This window comes from Callorhinus ursinus, unplaced genomic scaffold (assembly GCF_003265705.2).
Source record: "Callorhinus ursinus isolate GAN/ISIS: 27379988/994484 unplaced genomic scaffold, GSC_fseal_2.0 scaffold43, whole genome shotgun sequence".
NCBI classification, from domain to species: domain Eukaryota; kingdom Metazoa; phylum Chordata; class Mammalia; order Carnivora; family Otariidae; genus Callorhinus; species Callorhinus ursinus.
The window spans coordinates 4,832,464-4,851,677 of NW_027397105.1; the positions used below are offsets into that span (position 1 = coordinate 4,832,464).

The 19,214-nt window shown below is 46.3% G+C and overlaps 1 protein-coding gene across 1 annotated transcript; it reads right to left on the reverse strand.

Annotated features, from left to right (window-relative positions):
- Positions 1–4,131: 4,131 nt before the first annotated feature.
- On the reverse strand, positions 4,132–19,213 carry SCO1 (synthesis of cytochrome C oxidase 1). Its single transcript, XM_025864134.2, has 6 exons — positions 18,878–19,213; positions 17,762–17,852; positions 15,038–15,235; positions 14,207–14,299; positions 9,880–9,995; positions 4,132–4,655 (listed from the first exon to the last, which is right to left on the reverse strand). Exons 1-6 carry the CDS (start codon positions 19,160–19,162, stop codon positions 4,521–4,523), a joined length of 918 nt encoding a protein of 305 aa, XP_025719919.2. The 5' UTR covers positions 19,163–19,213; the 3' UTR covers positions 4,132–4,520.
- Position 19,214: the final 1 nt, after the last annotated feature.

Consider the following 19,214-nt stretch of genomic DNA (forward strand, 5'->3'; position numbering starts at 1 on the left):
TATGACCGTGCCCTGGTGTTCCCGTGTCAAGACCAAATGCTCCAGGTTTCTGGTTCGAACTTTACGGTTTTTCCAAGAACCTTGTCTCTAAATTCGAATGCCATTTAACCAAGCAGGTGTGAACGGTTCATGAAGGCAACATGACTCCAGTTCCGGGCTTAGGTGTGTGTCGGCATGGGCGTGGGGGGCCGAACGGGCGGGAGCCTGTCAGGAGTCAGCATCCCCCCAGGCGGGCTGAAGCGGAACAGTGACCGAGGGAGGGCAGGAAGCACTTATAACCGAACCCACTTGTCCACACCATCTGTCAAGCCCCAAATCGGCACCTGCACCGAGACCAAAATAATGGCAGCCCTCACCTGCTAGGCATGTGCTGGTGTTCTGCACAGCTTTGCGGAGGGGACCCGCCCGGCGGCCCTGCTGGTAGTATCCCCAGGCCACTGGCAAGAGAAGAGGCTTGGAAGGGTTAATTTAGCTTGCATTGTATTTTTTTTTTTTTAAGATTTTATTTATTTGACAGAGAGAGCGAGCGAGAACACAAGCAGGGGGAGCAGCAAGCAGAGGGAGATGCAGGCTCCGTGCTGAGCAGGGAGCCCGATGTGGGATTCAATCCCAGGACCCTGCGATCATGACCTGAGCTGAAGGCAGACGCTTGTGTGTGTGTGTGTGTGCGCGCGCTCGTGAGATGGGGGTCAGGGGAGCACTGAGAAGACAAGTGAAGATCACCCTGAAAACTACTTTTTCTCTGGCTAATCCACCACCTAATCTTGGCAGGAATACTGGGCTAATTTCCATATTTACCAAACTCAATAATAAAACCAATACGCAATAATATAACAAAAAAAATAACAATTACCAGTCATATAAAAACCGGGCAACATCTGTGCGAGTCACATTAGTAACACGTTTAGCTTCGAGTTTGTAACTTGAGCCCGACTGGACCCTCGGGGCTCTGGGAAGATGCCCACCCAACACCAAGCTGCAGGTGCTTGTGGGGGGGGGGGCAGGGAGCAGTGGGGAAGAGGGGATGGAGCCTGCAGTGTCCTGCCTCACTTTATAAAGAGGTATACTCGTGAGTTTCTGGCATAAGAAGAGATTTTAACATGTTGATGATTCAAGGGAAATGCATCCCAATATTGTTTCCTGGTATTGGAATAATGGTGATTTTAAAATTACTTCAACTTTTCTGTATATTCCAAATTTTCTTTTTTTTAAAGATTTTATTTATTTATTTGAGAAAGAGAATGAGAGAGAGAGAGAGAGAGAGAGAGAGCACATGAGAGGGGGGAGGGTCAGAGGGAGAAGCAGACTCCCTGCTGAGCCGGGAGCCCGATGCGGGACTTGATCCTGGGACTCCAGCATCATGACCTGAGCCGAAGGCAGTCGCTTAACCAACTGAGCCACCCAGGCGCCCTGTATATTCCAAATTTTCTTTACTGAAGATATACTGAAATTGTGGAAGAATCAATCACCTTTAAAATATCTTTTAAAAATGGATAGCAAATGATGACCTCCTAAGTTCTAGAGGTGTTAAGGAATAAAAATGTCTGCATGGGTGACTGCTGTTTTAAAGGTAGCTCTCTCTCACACACACATGCAGAGGTTTAAATTGTACTATATGAAAAATTTTTAAGAAAGATATTATTTGAGGGATCATGGATGATTTGAGAAGTTTCATTTTTTACTCACACATTTAAAAGCAGTAAGAAATATTTTAAAATATCTCAGTACAGGTACATTTTCGACTTCAAATCACCTTACTGGGTTCGCGTCAGCCTCCCAACTCATGAGTGTTTTACTGCAGACGGACCGAATGGGTGGTTCAGTGAGTCAGCGCCTAGACCTCAGGTGATGGGCCGCCTCGTGGACAGCCAGATGCATTAAATACTTCCCAGCCTCCCGCACGGGCTGGACTCTTAGAATTCTCAAATAAACAACGGCCGTTTCTAAAAATATTAACTCTATGAAGAGTCCAGCGTGAGTACTCCGTCACCCAGGTAAAGATCTACAAGTGATACTTTGTTGTAAGGCAGCCTTGGATTCTGATTTCCCCAAATTCGTGATTGAAAGGCTGCCTGCCCAGCACACAGCGCCCCCAGGTTTGGTTGGATTCCAAGGGTCACTTTAAGCCACCCCCCCCATGGCAGGGAACACACTGGGGCTTGACTGGACATGAGGACCCGAGTTCTAATCTAGGTTCAGAACCCAGGGACTGTCCCCTCATGAGTAAAAAGAGATTTGGACCTCATCTCCGAGGCCCTTTCCCCCGCTGCTAACATCCTGATTCTAAGCCTTTAAACTTGACACTGGAATGAGGGGCAAATATGTTTCTTCAAGAGCTGCTGGTCCCTTTCTGGACCTGGAACAGCTGAGAATGAGGACTGTGTTTTATCGGGAGCAAGCCGTCGGCAAAGCGATCCGCACAAATGTTCCGGGGCTTAAAACAGACCCTCTTTTCTGATGTCTGGCATTTTAGATATTTAGTAACCTTTTTTTTTTTTTTCCTTTTTCTTTTTAAAGTAAGCTCCACACCCAGGGTGGAGCCCAATTTGGGGCTTGAACTCACAATCCTGAGATCAAGACCTGAGCTAAGATCAAGAGTCAGAGACGCTCAACTGACAGAGCAACCCCCACCCCCACCCCCGGCGCCCCTATTTAGTATCTTTTTTGTCACACGAGACTGGTCCTTTGGTGAAGTCCCTCGCCTCCTTGACAAGGTTCCTAGCAAAGGCGTTCCAGCCTGGACTTGCCATCAACTCAATCTGTGGTTGTTTCTCAGGGAGCCTGCCCCTTAGGGAGCCCCGCACACCGGGGGCTTAAACAGACACCCAGCTTCCCACGGCGCTGGGGCCTCCGAGCCTGAGAGCAAGGGGTCGGCGGAGGTGCTTCTCGTGGAGCTGGGGTCTCCTCTTCTTCAGGGACGCCGGTCACAGCGGCCGAGGGCCCACACTCACGGCCTCATTTACACGCAGAGACCTCTGTAAAGACCCTCTGTAAAGACCCTCTGCCCCCAATACCACCACACTCTGAGGTGCTGGGGGCCAGCACTTCACCATTCGAATCCTGGGGGGACACAATACAGCCCATAGAACCACTGCCGTTTACGGTTTTTCTTTTTCGCGTACTTGGTTGTATTTTTAGTAGGTTTACTGTAATGAGCGAGAGTTTAAAGAACCAAGACAGGCCCGGCTCACGTGCATGTGAAACCCAAGTGCTGCGTAAGGACCTGTCGCCTGACCAGAAAGGATACCTGCATGTGTTAGGATTGACTGAAGACCTTCCAGAGCTGCCCTGGGGAGCAGCTTCAGGGGGAAGAAAGCGACGGTCAAGCCCAGACCCCCAGGGAAGCTGAGTTCACAAAGGGAAGATTCGTCCCACCACTCGACAGTCATCTTCCTGGATGGCTGCGTGCACAGCACTCCGACGGCCACACCAAAAGCCGGTCACGTTTTCACCTGCCCAGACCAAAGCCTCGCTTCCCCACAGAAGTCTCACCAGGCACGGGCCCCAGGCTGCCAACACCGGGCCGCCTGCGGGCTGCTTACGAGCGCAGGGGTCCACACCCCACCCCGGGCCCCGTGAATCCAGCTCTGGCCGGGAACCGGGGCTTTAACAAGCACCCAAGAGCCCCCCCCGCCCCCGCCGAGGCCGTGGGTCTCTGCTCCGAGGGCTGTGTGCTGCTGTGCGCGCACCCACGATTCACCCGTAAGAAAAGTCATGCTTGCAAAACTCAGCACACCTTTATTTCACACCCACTGCAACCCAGTCCAGGCAGACAAGTACCCTGTGTTCCAGCCATGATCAAGACGACCTGCCTCCATTTGGTAGGTCACTGAAAACCCCGCACGTTTAAATAAAAATCACATAAAAGATTCCTAGAGAAACTGACCTAGCAATAGATTTCCTCTTCATTAGTAAACTCAGCAGGTACTGCCAGGGGAACACAAAGCAAACCAGAGCGTGAGATCTGCTAACCCGCAGGACTGTAGACACGTGCGCTTTCAGGTCTACAGATTAACCACGAACGTCCAAGGGCCTGATTTGACTGTTAGCAGCCACCACGAACTCGAAGAGGAAAATCAAGGGCACTATGGAAATTTCACTCTTCCTGGAAATTCAGTCCCACACTGTGGACAAGGGTCCGGGGCACCCGAGGGGCAGCAACGCTGACCCGAGGGCCCTGCTGACGTGGGGAAATGCACCTGCTGTGCCTTTCCTGCTTCCCGATGTCCCCTCCACTGGCCTCATGCTAACTTGGTCCTCTGGGCTCAAGGGACTGTTCCATTGCATCTTTACAGGTCCAAGACCTATCTTGGCGAAACCCAAGGGTAACATGCCCTGTCGGCGGTTTGGGTTGGACCGCTCTCAGATAGTAGACAAGATGCTCTTGGGGTGCGAAGGCCATTCTGTAGGTTGCATTTGTGTGTGTGCGTGTGTATATACAGGGGTATCTTGGCTCCTACGGGAGACAAAGCTTTCTTCCTCTTCCGCAAGAGAACACGCGGCCGGCACCGGGGCTCCGGCTAGCCCTTCGTCCTGTGTTCCCGCATGTACGCGGCAATCGAACCTGCAATTTCTGCATTCTTCTTGTTCTGGCCAAAATAATCTAGGAACTGACCATCTGGTCCAACCAAGTACATGATTATTGTGTGATCCACCTGCAGAGAAAGGGGGGAGGAGGGAGAGAAAGGACAAAAATATTACTGAAAGACGCTGCTTATTCTACTGAGTAAATACTGCAGGAGAAAATTTCACGTTAATGCTTAAACAGCCTTTGTTGGTTTTTTAAAAATTTTTTATTGTTATGTTAATCACCATACATTACATCATTAGTTCTTGATGGAGTGTTCCATGATTCATTGTTTGTACATAATACCCAGTGCTCCACGCAGAACGTGCCCTCTTTAATACCCATCACCAGGCTAACCCATCCCCCGAACCCTCTCCCCTCTAGAACCCTCAGTTTGTTTTTCAGAGTCCATCGTCTCTCATGGTTCGTCTCCCCCTCCGACTTACTCCCCTTCATTCTTCCCCTCCTGCTATCTTCTTCTTCTTCTTTTTTTCTTAACATATATTGCATTATTTGTTTCAGAAGTACAGATCTGTGATTCAACAGTCTTGCACAATTCACAGCGCCCACCATAGCACATACCCTCCCCAATGTCTATCACTCAGCCACCCCGTCCCTCCCACCCCCCACCACTCCAGCAACCCTCAGTTTGTTTCCTGAGATTAAGAATTCCTCATATCAGTGAGGTTATATGATACATGTCTTTCTCTGATTATTTCACTCAGCATAACACCCTCCAGTTCCATCCACGTCGTTGCAAATGGCAAGATCTCATTCCTTTTGATGGCTGCATAATATTCCATTGTGTATATATACCACCTCTTCTTTATCCATTCATCTGTCGATGGGCATCTTGGCTCTCTCCACAGTTTGGCTGTTGTGGACATCGCTGCTATAAACATCGGGGTGCACGTACCCCTTCGGATCCCTACATTTGTATCTTTGGGGTAAATACCCAGGAGTGCAATTGCTGGATCGTATGGTAGCTCTATTTTCAACTTAAACAGCCTTTGTAATAGCTGTCATTTACAGGATGGGTCTAAGCCTATTGTAATAAATTCACGGTGACAAACATCTAAAATCTTGTGTGTTCCAGAACTCCGCACTGACTACTGCTTTAAACAGCAGGTAGAATTTGGAATTCTGGTGGTTCCATCCGTGACAGGTGCGTCCACACAGTCTCCGAGAGTCTACTTCCAACAACTGAGTACTGCTTTAGGAAGAAATATGTGCATAAATGTGTGTGTGTGTATATTATTCCTCATTGTTCCTAAATGCTGCCTACCACCTTTTAGGAGAATCCAGAAAACCCACCACTTCTGTAGGTATGTAATCTATAAATTTCAGCATAATATTTAGTCCTGATTATCAGGGTTGCAAACAGGAACATGAAAACAAGGGTTCCCCCCGCTAGGAAATTTGTATCTACTACGCTGAATGATCCTATCAGAAGCAGATGACCTGGTAACTCCTTAGGAGCCGGAAATGCTACACCTCCCAAGGAGTCACCTTCAATTTATTATGTTTTCCAGGCAAAGCTCTGAAAACATTCCTAGCTCTAACTTAGGCTTAGATTAGTCATCAATTTTTTTATTTATATGCCTCCACCAAATCCCAGTTTAAATGAGCAGAAGACTTGGCGCCTAGAGTCCTTGGAATTTATTGCAGGCTTGATTGCTATTTGGCAGGACAAAAAGACAGACAGAAATCCGATCACACACACCAAACTGGAGCCATCCCCAAAGGTACCCGCCACACATTGGAGGTCTGTGAGGTTATTACTTCTTTATATGCACACACTCACAAGGAGAGAGCAAATGGAAAGAGCCACTCGCCTGCGCACATGAGGAAGGAATGCGCCAAGAGCTCCAACAGCTGCTGATTTCATGTCTTGGAATAGCCTACTGCAGGACACGGAGCACGGGGGAGCTGCGCTTCTCCGCACACCCGACAGTCACAGAAGAGTCCCCGGCCTCCATCTTTCTCCCGACTTCTCCCTTTTTCCCACTCTATTCTCTCTCCCCCTTAAAAGACTAGAATTCCAGTAGATTTCTCTTACGAGTGTGCTTAATATAAGTTACTTTCTAATATGGAGTGAAAATACTGTTCCATACGCATCTGCCCAACTGGTCATGGGCACGTCTCGACGTTCAGTGGCTTGTGGGCAGAGCGAATCGCCGCGGGTCTCTAACAGAGCGTGCTTTAAAGCGCGAGTAGTCCCTACGGTAGGGAAAGGAAGCTGGCGTGGACTGAGACGCTCTCTCTCTCGCTGCCCTCGTCCCGGAGCCAGGTACCCTCCTCCCCCACAAACGATCCAAAGGGCTCGAGAGTTCAGTTAAATCATTAGAAAGTGCCAGACCTAAGCTTACACCCGGGTCTGTCCACTTTCTCAGCCCACTCCTTCGACCAGCTCGTTGCCACAATCTCTGCGGCTTTTCCGACGGGTGAGTTTTCTGGACACATTACGTTCTGAAAAGGTAACATGTGCACATAAAAATGCGCATGAGAATATACAGTAAATGTAGGCAGCAGAAATTTGCCACTTGTTCCAGATGCCCAGAGTCCCTCCGTTGTGCTCAGAGGGAACCACTGTAACCAGTTCCTTCTGGATGCTTCCAGGGAAACTGCCTGCATTTATTACTGTGTGTCTACTTCCTTCACCACCGGCACTACTTCCTTCTGTGTGGGAGTAACAACGCCCCGTAGCTGCTTTCTCATTTGACAAGGGACTGGACACCATTTGGAGTACGTACGCAGTAGCCTTTAAAAAATCGGTTGCTTGGTTTCCTGTCTTCTCTAAGAACAGTGCTGTAGGGTACAGGTGTAGAAAAATTCCCCAAAGCAGAATCTCTGAAGTAAAAAGTATGCCACTTTAAATGTGACAAACTGCCCCCCGAAGAGGGTGTATCACTTAAATTCCTATCATCCACGCAGGGTGGATGCCTGTTCTTCCAAATTCACTCCAACAGTGTATTCCCTCTTTTCCCAAACTAGATTTCAACAATATTTCAAACTTTTGACCTCTGCTGATCTAACAGAAAGTGGCATTACACTGTGTAATTCCCCTTCTTTCATTTTGACTGGAACTGAACATCTTTTCTTGGTTTGAAAACCTGTTGTAGTGTTTTTCTTTCTTATTTTTTTTTTTTTTAGAGAGAGAGGGCATGGCGGGGTCAGAGGTAGAGGGAGAGAGAATCTCAAGCAGACTCCCCGCTGAGCACAGAGCCTGACGCAGGGCTTCATCTCACGACCCTGAGACCGTGACCTGAGCCAGAATCAAGAGTCGAATGCTTAACGGACTGAGCCACCCACGTGCCCCAAGTTGTAGTGTTTTTCAAAAACACTTCTTATGTAACACAGACTAAGGTTAATATCACATATATAAAGCAGTGATGTACACGCTTAGCTTCCGACGGAATCCTAAGTGTCTGGCATGCCCACTTTACACGTACTATCTGTCTGAAGACTCCACGGGCGCTCGAAAGTCAGAAGCTTCCCTTCTGTGGCTCCTGAGATTAAGAAAACCTCACTCGGTTACATCTCAGCCTTTAAGACACTCCCTCACTCCCTGCAGGCCCTTAAGTCTTGACAGAAGCTTCCCATACCATTTTGTGGATGAAGATCTGTGGCCTCAAGGCACAAAAGGCGTACCAATGAAACACCTCACAAGCTGGAGAGCGCCTCCCCCTACTGGTTGATTTAGGAAATGTATAGCGACAACCTCACTGGTTCTTTTGTTGTTGTTACTTTAATTCCAGCACAGTTAATAATATCCAGTGTTATATTAGCTTCAGACGTACAACTCACTGGTTCTGATCAAAAGGTCAAATTCTTAGGGCAGTAGACTAGTATCTCTCAAAATGGGGTCTAGCATGAATTCCAGAGGGTCCAAGAAGTCTCTATGAGACAAATATTTTATCTGCAGGGACACCTGGTGGTTCAGTTGGGTAAGCGTCTGCCTTCGGCTCAGGTCATGATCTCCTGGTCCTGGAATAGAGCCCCGGGTCAGGCTCCCTGCTCAGCGGGGAGTCTGCTTTACTTCTCTCTCTCTCTCTCTGCCCCTCCCCAGGGCTCACGCGCGGACTCTCTCTCTCTCAAATAAATAAATAAAAATCTTAAAAAAAAAAAAAGGCAAACCTATCTGTATTCTAATTTTTAAAATGAAAAGAAGTTACCATTCACATTCTGGATTCCTTGCAGGACTACCTTATGACTGAATACGAATCTCAGCGCCCAAAGGCACGTTTATGTTTATGATCTGCAGGGCACGTAGCTGTCGCTACTGGTTACAGGCACTGTGAAAATGATGTGTTCTTGCTGAGTCAGGACAAACCAGTCAACGCGGACAACACAACCCGATGTTCCCAAGTATTTTATGTAACACGAAGGCCACCTGATGGTATGGTTGGCCACTGATCTGAGAGAGCTCCGACCCCAACTACGGTTTGTCGATGGACTCTTATGACTAATCGCTTTGCTCAACCAATGTTACAGAGAAGCCAGGGCACGGGGGGGTGGGGGTAGCACAACGCTACCCCCTATCCTTCAACAGCAGGAAGCAAATATAAACACGTGATTGTGCAAAGCATATAGTTCCTAGGAAAATAAGCCTTCCAGAAAGTCTAGCTACTCGTGGCTTTCGCTCTTTTCCCTTGCTTTTCAGAACTCCGATGCATTCCAAAAATGCACTTCCCCAGGGCTTCGCACCGCTTCTTATGCTCTTCCCTGGGCACACAGGGAGAACCTGTACAATGTTTGGAATTCAAAGAAGCATTGCCCCCAAATGATGGCTTCTCTCTATTTCCAATGTGGTATCCAAGCATCACGTTCTACTCAATCTAAAATACCACTCACTGTGTACGTTCCCATAATTTTATGGGCCACCGAGACGGAAAACACGCAATGCAGTTATGAGAACAGTGAATAGACATTAGACCAGCATTCTTAAAAAAGCGATACTTCTATTGTCCTTTCAAATATCCCCAATTTCTGAGGAATTTGTACTGATCTCAGCCTTTCTTTCATTTTTTTTTTTTAAGATTTTATTTATTTGACAGAGAGAGACACAGTGAGAGAGAGCGCACAAGCAGGGGGAGGGGCAGAAGGAGAAGCAGACTCCCCGCTGAGCAGGGAGCCCGATGCGGGGCTCCATCCCAGGACTCCGGGATCATGACCTGAGCCGAAGGCAGACATGTAACCGACTGAGCCCCCCAGGCACCCCTTTCTTTCATTTCTGAAGCCAGTCGTTCGAGCTGCAGGACCGTGCGGGGCCTGAGCGCCAGCCTCCGGGTGACACCCGAGCATTTACTTACTATGTAGTCCTCATCATCGTCCTTGGGGCCAGGGCTGTAATACACCCTGTATGCTCGGGCCACTCGATCAATCTCTTCTTTGCTGCCAGTCAGGCCAACCAGTTTGGGAGAAAATTCTGAATAAAAAACGAGAAACGCAGTGAAAAATGAGCAGCAAGCAAACCTCCCCCCCCCACCTCGACTTTAAAAGCCAGCGTCAGTTATAAGGCAGCTCTACTACCCCTGTCTTCCGGGGGTCCCTGAACACTCCCTCCTGATTCACAGGAAAAGAAATGCACCCAGAACACATGCAAATTCTCCTCCCTAATAAAGAAGTCACATTCACCAAGACAGGCCACGTTCTGGGCCATCAAATGCACCCCAACAGATTAAAAGTACAGAAACCGTATGACATGCTCTCAAACCACAGTGGAGTTAAAAGAGAAGTCAGTAACGGAAAGATAAGCGGAAAATCCCAAGATACATGGAGATGAAACACACTTCTGAATAATACATGGATCAAAGAAGAAATCTCAAGAGAAAGTGAAAAGTATTTTGAACTAAGTGAAAATGAAAACACAACTTATCGAAATTTGTGGGATGCAGCCAAAGCAGTGCTTTGAGGGACATTTGTGGCACTGAATTCGTACACCAGAGAAGAGACCTAAAATTGGGACTCTAATTATCCCCCTCAGGAAGCTAGAGAAAGAAGAGCAAATTAAATCCAAAGTGAACAGAAGAAAGGAATCAGAGCAGAAATCAATGAAACTGAAAACAGGAAATCAGTAGAGGAAAAGCACGAAACCCAAAGCTGGTTCTTTGTAAACATGTAAGTCAGATCCTTTCAAAATAATCTTGTAAAAGATCTGAAGGGAATGGATTCTAATTATTTAAATCACATTTTTTGTTAATTTAGTTGCTTTTAAATACTTAGATATACTTCTGAGACATGTAACGTTTATAGACAGATATTGTCATGAATTAAGCAGTACAGTTTTTCACTGTGTCCTGAAAAAAAGGTTTGCTTCAGGATTCAGTCATCCCACGCCAACAGCTGTATCTCATTTTCCAGCAAACAATCTCACTGCATGCATCTGCTGCTCGGTTTTTGGGATTCATGGGAGTGAGCTGGTAGAAGTCACTTAAAACACCTGGATTCATCAGACTACAGAGATGACAGTCCAACACCTAACAGCACGACATTCTTCCAAAGGTAGAGAAAAAAAAAAACCTACTGTCATTTCTAATTCATCCTGAATTGAAAAACTGTTCAGATACTGAAAAAAGCAGGATGGCTTGTTTTTCTTTTCCATTCTGAGTAGAGAGAAAAGTGAATGAAGTCTACATTATTAGTTGCATGTCCAAATCTTTTTAAAAAAATTGTTGAAATCGCAGTAATTTTCTACACATGAACTTCAGTATTTTTAAATCCCCCCCCCTCAGTTCCAATTCAACTAGTAAAGAATTTTGAAAGAACGGATCTTTCAAAAACTCTAAGAGCTTAAACAGATGTATGTATGTGCTGGTGAAGAATATTACTGTATAGTTCTTGCATTTCAGTTATGAGAACTCACATCTCCCCTCATCTGGGGATATTTAGGGTTTGGTTAACCTGCAGTAACCAACCGGTGACAACATAACACACTTACACTAGAGATCATTTGTCACCCAATGAGTCACACCTGCTTTAGCAAATAACTATGTCATTGTTCAAATTCCTGCTAAACCTGCACACTGTGAACATAAATTCACCTTAAATATCTAATAAAAACTCTAAAACTTCAAGAAAAAATAAACCTTTCTAACCTTTAGCTGGGCAAAGATTTCTTACAAATGAAACCAAAAGATTTATCTATATAAGAATATGCTAGTAAACTGGATTTCATCAAAACTGAAAACTGCTTGGGGCGCCTGGGTGGCTCAGTTGTTGAGCGTCTGCGCCTTCGGCTCAGGTCATGGTCCCAGGGTCCTGGGATCGAGCCCCGCATCGGGCTCCCTGCTCCGCGGGAAGCCTGCTTCTCCCTCTCCCACTCCCCCTGCTTGTGTTCTCTCTCTTGCTGTGTCTCTGTCAAATAAATAAATAAAATCTTTAAAAAACAAAAAAAACAAAAACAAAACTGCTCTTCAAACCACATTGAGAGACTGAAATGACAAGCCACAGACTGGGAGAAAATATCTGTGAATCATACACCCGATAAAAGACTCATATTGGGAATATACGTGATAAACAAATACAAGTAAAATGAACAGCCCCATAGAAATGAGCAAAAGATATGAAGACACTTCGCCAAAGAAGACATACAGGTGGTAAGAACACAAAAAGATGCTTAATATTTTTTTATTTTTTAAAGACTGTATTTATTTATTTATTTGACAGAGACCTAGAGAGAGAGCATAAGTAGGCAGAGCGGCAGGGAGAGGCAGAGGGAGAAGCAGGCTCTCTGCTGAGCAGGGAGCCCAATGCGGGGCTTGATCCCACGACCCTGGGCATGATCTGCACTGAAGGCAGATGCTTAACCGATTGAGCCACCCAGGCGCCCCTAATATTTTTTTTTTTGTGAAAAGTTTTTTGGGAGAGAAGGAGGGGGGGGGGGGGGCAGTGGGAGACGGAAAGAGAATCCCAAGCAGACCCTACTGAGCGTGGAGCCTGACACAGGGCTTGATCTCATCACCCCAAGATCAGGCCTGGGCTGAAACCAAGATTGGATACTTTAACCAACTGTGCTACCCAGGCGTCCCAGATGCTTACTATCAAGGGTCATTAGGGAGAAGCATAGCAAATCCACGATGCATGACCAGCGAACAGCTAGTGAAGTGGCTACAGTCAAAGGCCGGCCATATCAAATGTGGTGAGGATGGGCAGGGGCTAGAGCTCTCTCACACACGGCTGGTGGGAATGTAAAAATGTCCAACCACTCTGGAAAACTGTTTATCAGTTTCTTAAAAAGATGAACGTGCACCTACCACATGATCCAATAACCTACTTGTATGCTTTTACTCAAGAGTGTATAATTCTGTTCGCATAAACTTCTAGAAAATGCAAACTAACCTACATCGACAGAAAGCAGATCAGTGGATGCCCGGAGACAGGAGGGGGGCATAGGGGAGGGAGGAGCAAGGGTGCAAGGAAACCGCTGGGGGTGACGGGAACGTCCAGTTTTGCTTGATGATTTCACAAGTGCAGACATATGACTAAAGGTAACAAACTGCAGACTTTAATATAGGTACGTATTAAGTGTATGTCAATTGTATCTCAGTAAATATGTTAAATAACAGAAGGTACAGCAGGGCCTTCACAAAACACTTTTAAATAACCTCAAAGCTTTACGCGATATGCGTTACAATGTGTCATATGTAAAATTAAATGTAAAACTATTCATCGGTCCCTTTGACCAGTAGCCTAAACCGATTTCACCATAATTAAAATTAAAATTCCAATTCCTGATTTTTCAGCACCCACGTTCCCGTCACTCCTATAACAACAAAACAGATTTTTACTGTCATCATTTTTCAGCGGAGGAAACCTGAGTCCCGAGAAAATTCTGCAACTTGCCCAAGCTCCTAAGGACCTAATAAGCATTCATCTTTAATTCTACCATAACTTAAGTCTGTAAAAATGCCCTCTCATAGGTTTTAACTTGCACGTGGAGATGTTTCAACTTTCCCATGAAAAGTTATACATGTGTCTCTGTCATAATATATATTCTGGATTTATAAAATGTGTTAGGACCCCAAACTGTATAGAGTCTCTAATCTCCCAATCTACACACTCCCAGGATTTATGTTTGTCCTAATTTTACAGAGAGAATGAGGTACAGAAGTGGAATTGGAAGCAATGTGTCCTCACTCTCTACTCAACGTTCTGTCAGCTTTGTTGATATATGAAGGCCAAGTTCAGTCTTTTCTGTGACAAAATAAACAGAGCTGTGCATTGGGAATTGAGAAACTTGTTTATTTGCTTATCGGCCAAAGTCACAACTGAGCCTCAACTTTTCATCTTCTCTAAACCTGATGATAATATCATTTGTCCTATTTTACGAGGCATGTAAGGTCAAATGAGTTGATCTTTCAAAAAGTCGAAAAGCTTAAATAAATGTAAAGTATTATTATTCTTTTAATATTTTATTTATTTATTTGAGAGAGAGAGAAAAAGAATGTGTGTGAGCGGGTGGGGGGGGTGCAGAGGTAGAGAGAATCTCCAGCAGACTCCCCGCTGAGCAGAGAGCCTGACGCAGGGCTCAATCCCAGGACCCAGAGATCATGACCTGAGCTGAAGTCGAGGGTTGGATGCTTCACTGACTGATCCACCCAGGTGCCCTGAGATGTAAATATTATTAATAAGACATACCTTTCACATAATTTGCGATGGCTTCTTGTGTGTCCCTTTCTGGGTCAATAGTGATGAAAAGTGGAGTTAAATTTGGCAGAGTTGGGATATTATCTGAAAGAAAGTTCTCACTGGTCAGTATTCACACTCTAGGGGAGAAGAGGAACACCAGCAGTAGTAAGTACTTCAGCAAGGCGTTCAGGAAGCAGAGGGACACCGAAGATTCGAGTGCAGGGGGTGGGGTGGGGCGGGGCAGGGATGGGACGGCCTGCAGGAGGAGCAGATGTCCATAGTATCTGTGCAGGAACCAGATAATTATCCTACCGAACACCTGCACCAGTCTGTGCACGTTACCCAGATCACATCGTGTGGCTATCTCGTGTCCTGATCCAACCTGATGTTTGCAGTCTGCCCCCCCGCAATAATCATCAAGGGCAATAATCATCAATAAACGCTGGATCCCCTGAAACAATCTATTTTAAGAAGGACATACCCCGCTTCCTCATTGGTCATAAATGCAGCTGACTGCACAGCACAGACCGTACCAGTGACTTTCCAGTCTGTGTGTCACATGCACGATGGCAGGGTCCGTGACGGGTGTCTACAATCAAGGAAGGGGCACAATGCAGAGTTATGGGAAACCAGACCTCCCGGCATTTACAAGCTCCGGCTGGTAGAGGATACGGTCACAGGATTCAAAGCCGTGAACAAGTACGATGCTGAGATTTTCTGTTCTAACAATGAACCCAAATGATCACGACACCCAACCCGACAGTAGCACGAGAATGTGAAAAGCGTGGTAATGTTAAGGACATTAAGTAAACGTACTTCTTATAGTCAGTGATGGCTTACCTATCTCATCCACGACTTGAATCATTTTTTCTAGTTCTTCTGGACAGACATCAGGGCAATGAGTGAAACCAAAATAAATCAATACCCACTGACCCACGTAGTCTTTGTCAGTTTTGGGCTCTCCAGTATGTGTTGTGAGGGAAAACGGGCCCCCCAGCAAAGGCTTCCCCAGGCTTCGCTGCCGCTCCTTCTCCAGCTCTTGAAGAGATACAAACACGCACGTTACAAAAGTCAATCTAACCACAAGCACCGAAATGCCTGATGTATGGTCAGTTCTATACTCCTAACTCTGGGGGCACAGACTGTGGAGAACAGTCTGTTTCCAATCAGCTTAAAAAATCTTTTAAGAAAATTAAGTATCCAACAATGAACAAAGTCAAATCAAATGCTATGGTGTGTAGTAAGGACTCCAAGAAAAAAAAGCGGTAAAGATGCTGCTGTCTCTTCTGGAACAATTCAGCCAAGTCATTAGGCGTGGCCATAACTGGGCAGGGGCTGCCGTCTGGAGTCTGAGCCTGAGTGTCCCGAGGAGGGCATCTGAATGGGGCGGGGACAGCGGCCACGGGACCTTACTTACGCACAAGGGATGAACCATAAATAAGCAGATTAAAGGTAAGAGTCAAACGTGGCAGCAGAGGTAGAAAGATGGACGGAGAGAATCAGAATGCACCCTGCAGCATCGAGCTGAGACTGGAGGTGCCGGTGTGAACTTGTGGCTGAGACACATACAGATACAGAAATAAACGGAGATGCAAGTACCTACATCTAGTTTCTAGCTCGGTCCACGGAGAGGACCCTGGAGCAGATACAACCCGGAAGCGATGAGCGCATCTCCTGATTTCTAAATATCCTCCTCCACTAAAAGGAAACAGGGCTTTTTGGAGAAATGGCTGGTATTGGGGCCACCTAAGAGGAGGTACAAGAAGATCCAGATTTAAGGAAGAACTCAACATTGGAGGCAGGTCAAAAGGAACAGGAAGTCGCTCAGACTCCCAGGGACCAATGTGGGACAATCTGAGCATCAAAATAAAGAGAATGTAGATTACAATTCTTGGAATACATAGGAAAGCACAAGTTGGTATGGACATAGAAACACCGAGAATTTGGTGGGGACTGGAATATTTACATATATGTAAATATACACCACAAAATATACATTAACTACGTTTTCAGTAGAGAAGGCTGACTCATGCATCATCAACCTGAACATTATTAGTAACGCGACGAAATGAAATCACATGGTACTAGACTAGAAGCAGTGAGAACACAGCATCACTTTTTGTGATATTCTTGCCAAAAGGACATGACCTGAATCTAATCGTGAGGAAATCAGACAAACTCAAACTAAGAGGCATTTTACAAAATAACAAAGTGTTCAAGGTCATGAAAGTCACAGGAAGACTGAGAAACTGCTACAGATGGAAGGGGACTAAAGAGACAAGGAGGCATAAGAATGGTTCTGACCCGGATCCTTTTGCGATAAGGAACATCAAGGTGCAACACTTGAATGAGGTCTGAAGGCTGAATGGCAGTTAACACGTCGATGTTAATTTTCTGATTTTGACGGCTGCATTATGATTATGTTGGGAGAACGTACTTGTTTGTAAAATGTACACAGTGAAGCATCTGATGAGGCATCATGTCAGCAAATACTCAGATAATTTAGAAATACTTTTAATAGTTCCATAATAATTTTATTAAACAAATACTATTGCAGGCGAAATTCCAAACTAAAGTCAAAAGTTTGCATATCCTAGAACTGTCTCTGCCATTACTTTCCCAGCTTCTCAGATTTGTTTCTTTGTGAAACTAAAGGAACTTAATTTCTCATTAGAGTATGAAAACCACATCAATAAAACACTGATTGTTATACAAAAGAAACACATCTACTTATCAGTAACGGATCTTATATTGCTAAGATTCTAAAGCCTTGCAGATTTAAACACATCCTTTGTAACATGGCATCAAGAGATCTCTAAAGAACCCAAACAGATTTAAGTGATATTTTAAAGGTTTACTGGAAACTTTTAAACCAAATCTTAAAAGACCGGACTATTCACTAAAGTATAAAGTTCTTGCAAACAATTTCTAAACACTTCCCGTGCTAATCCAGAGCCATTCCTGGCACCCCCTGACCAGGTTCTCCTAATCTCCGCTCATCATCCGTGGTCAGCCTCCGGCCTCTCCCTCTGCTGACACTCAGTGGTCTGCAGTAGGGGCTGGCCCTTTTTTGGCCCTCAGAGCATCCTGGGCTTCCCCCTGGCTTGGCAGAACCTCATCTAGTGAAGTCCTTTGATTCTGCCTCTGCTTCCCTGTCATGTGCACCTCAGTGGCTGGACTGCATCTTGGTCATCTCTGTAGCCTCTGGGCTTCACCACCCACCTCCAAACCTGTCCACAGTAAGTCTTTTCATACTGTTAGACAGCGGTATCTTGGACTGGATCCTGGACCAGATAAAAGACAATGAAAAAACTGCCGAATTCCAAATCAAGTGAATAGAATTGCATCAATTTTAATTTCTTAATTTTGATGAATGTGCCATGGTTACGTAATTTGTTAACAGTAGGAGAAGCCAGGTGAAAGGTACATAGGAACTCTCTGTGCCATCTTTACAACTGTTCTGTTCATCTAAAATTATTTCAGGATAAGAAGTTTAAAAACAAAATAAAAGATGTTAGAAAAGGATTTTATTTCGAGCTGACAGGAGGATAGATATCTACTTACTCTCTGTCTTTTCTTTCTTGAAGTACTTCATTCCAGCCAATAAAGCTCCACCAATTGCAAATGTGAATGCCAAAGACTTCCAGGAAACCGGCTACTGGGGCAGAGATTTCAAATAAAAACACCAGTAAGATGCAAACATTTAACCATTCTAAATTTACTATCGTGGCTTTTAATATACATAAATACAGGTCTTGATTCTGTTAAATATGTAGGAATGTTTCCACTTTACTCTGGGGTGAAAAAGTACCAACAGTGTCTGGGCGCAGTTCCATCTGGGTTGTGATCACAATTCCAGAAGCATTCATTCCCAAAGGGAAAGAAAGTCCTTAAGTGCATTTCATGTGAAAGACACCCAAAGCTCAAGTCCCATGACTGTTACTAAGTGTGACCCTGACTCCAACTGCTGATTTCAAAACCGGTTAATTATGTGATTGTGCTGATACTGGGACCATAAATAAAATTCGGGAGGTTGATCTAACTCTGGCTTCCAGAAGTAACAAAGCCAAAGTAAGTAGAAATGGAGCTTCTTGCAAATTAATTCCTTTGCCCTCTTTTTTCAAGTCCCAAGGTTAGTAAGATGTCGACTACCTCGGCCTCATTCATTAACCTTCCTCCCCCAGCTTCTAAAGCCCACTTCTCTTACCCAACACTAGTGGGCAGTGGGGTCAGAACTAGAACCTGAGAGAAACCGAAGAAAAAGGCATATACCCGGCACGCAACTACGACCCACATTTTGCTCAATTTCAACATACACACCGAACCTCTAAAGGGGGTTCACAGAAATAAACATGCTCTGACTCCTCAATCATGGTCAACTTAAGGCCGAGACCCCCAGGCAAACACGAACCCTATTCTCGGGGTATTTTGGAAGGAGGGGACGCAAAACTAAAACCCAAGCCCGAGAATCCAGCCGCGTGGGGAAGGCGCCAGTCCTCATGTCCTCCCTTTCGGGCTGGACTACGGGCGAAGCGAGGGAAAAGAGGGAGCAGAGTCTGTGACCCCCGCCGGTAAGGCTGAGCTGGGGACCATTTCCGAGGTCACCACCGAGCGGGCCGGGGAGGCCGCAGGGCGGTGTGCAGGCGCGACGAGCAGAGAGGGCTGCAGGTGTGCACTCACCCCGGGCTTGGAGGGGCGCATGGGGTCTCTGCGGCCCTTCGGCTCGGGGCCGGACGACCCTGGAGGGGGCGGCATCCCCGTGCTCAAGGGCCGGCTTCCCCCGCCGCTGCGAGCCAGCTCCGAGGTCCGCCACGCCTCCTCTCGCCGCGCGCCGAGTTGCCTGAGCCAGACTCTGGCGGCCCCCTCCGCCGGGGCGCACCCCCCGAGCCCGAGAGGCAGGAGCCGCCAAAGTCGGCCCCCCGGAAGCCGCAGGCTAGGGCCGGGAAGCAGCCAGAGCCCCGCCATGGACTCGGGAGACCGCGCCTCCTTTGACCCGCCCCCCGACTTCCGGCGCCGT

Bases quoted from the DNA above. Each gene is read 5' to 3' on its own strand.
- SCO1 (XM_025864134.2), bottom strand. From the start codon at position 19,162: ATGGCGGGGCTCTGGCTGCTTCCCGGCCCTAGCCTGCGGCTTCCGGGG. The intron at 15,236-17,761 runs GTAAGTAGATAT...TATCTCTTCAAG, and splicing joins CAAGAAAGAAAAGACAGAGA to AGCTGGAGAAGGAGCGGCAG. The intron at 14,300-15,037 runs GTAAGCCATCAC...ACTTTCTTTCAG, and splicing joins TCAAGTCGTGGATGAGATAG to ATAATATCCCAACTCTGCCA.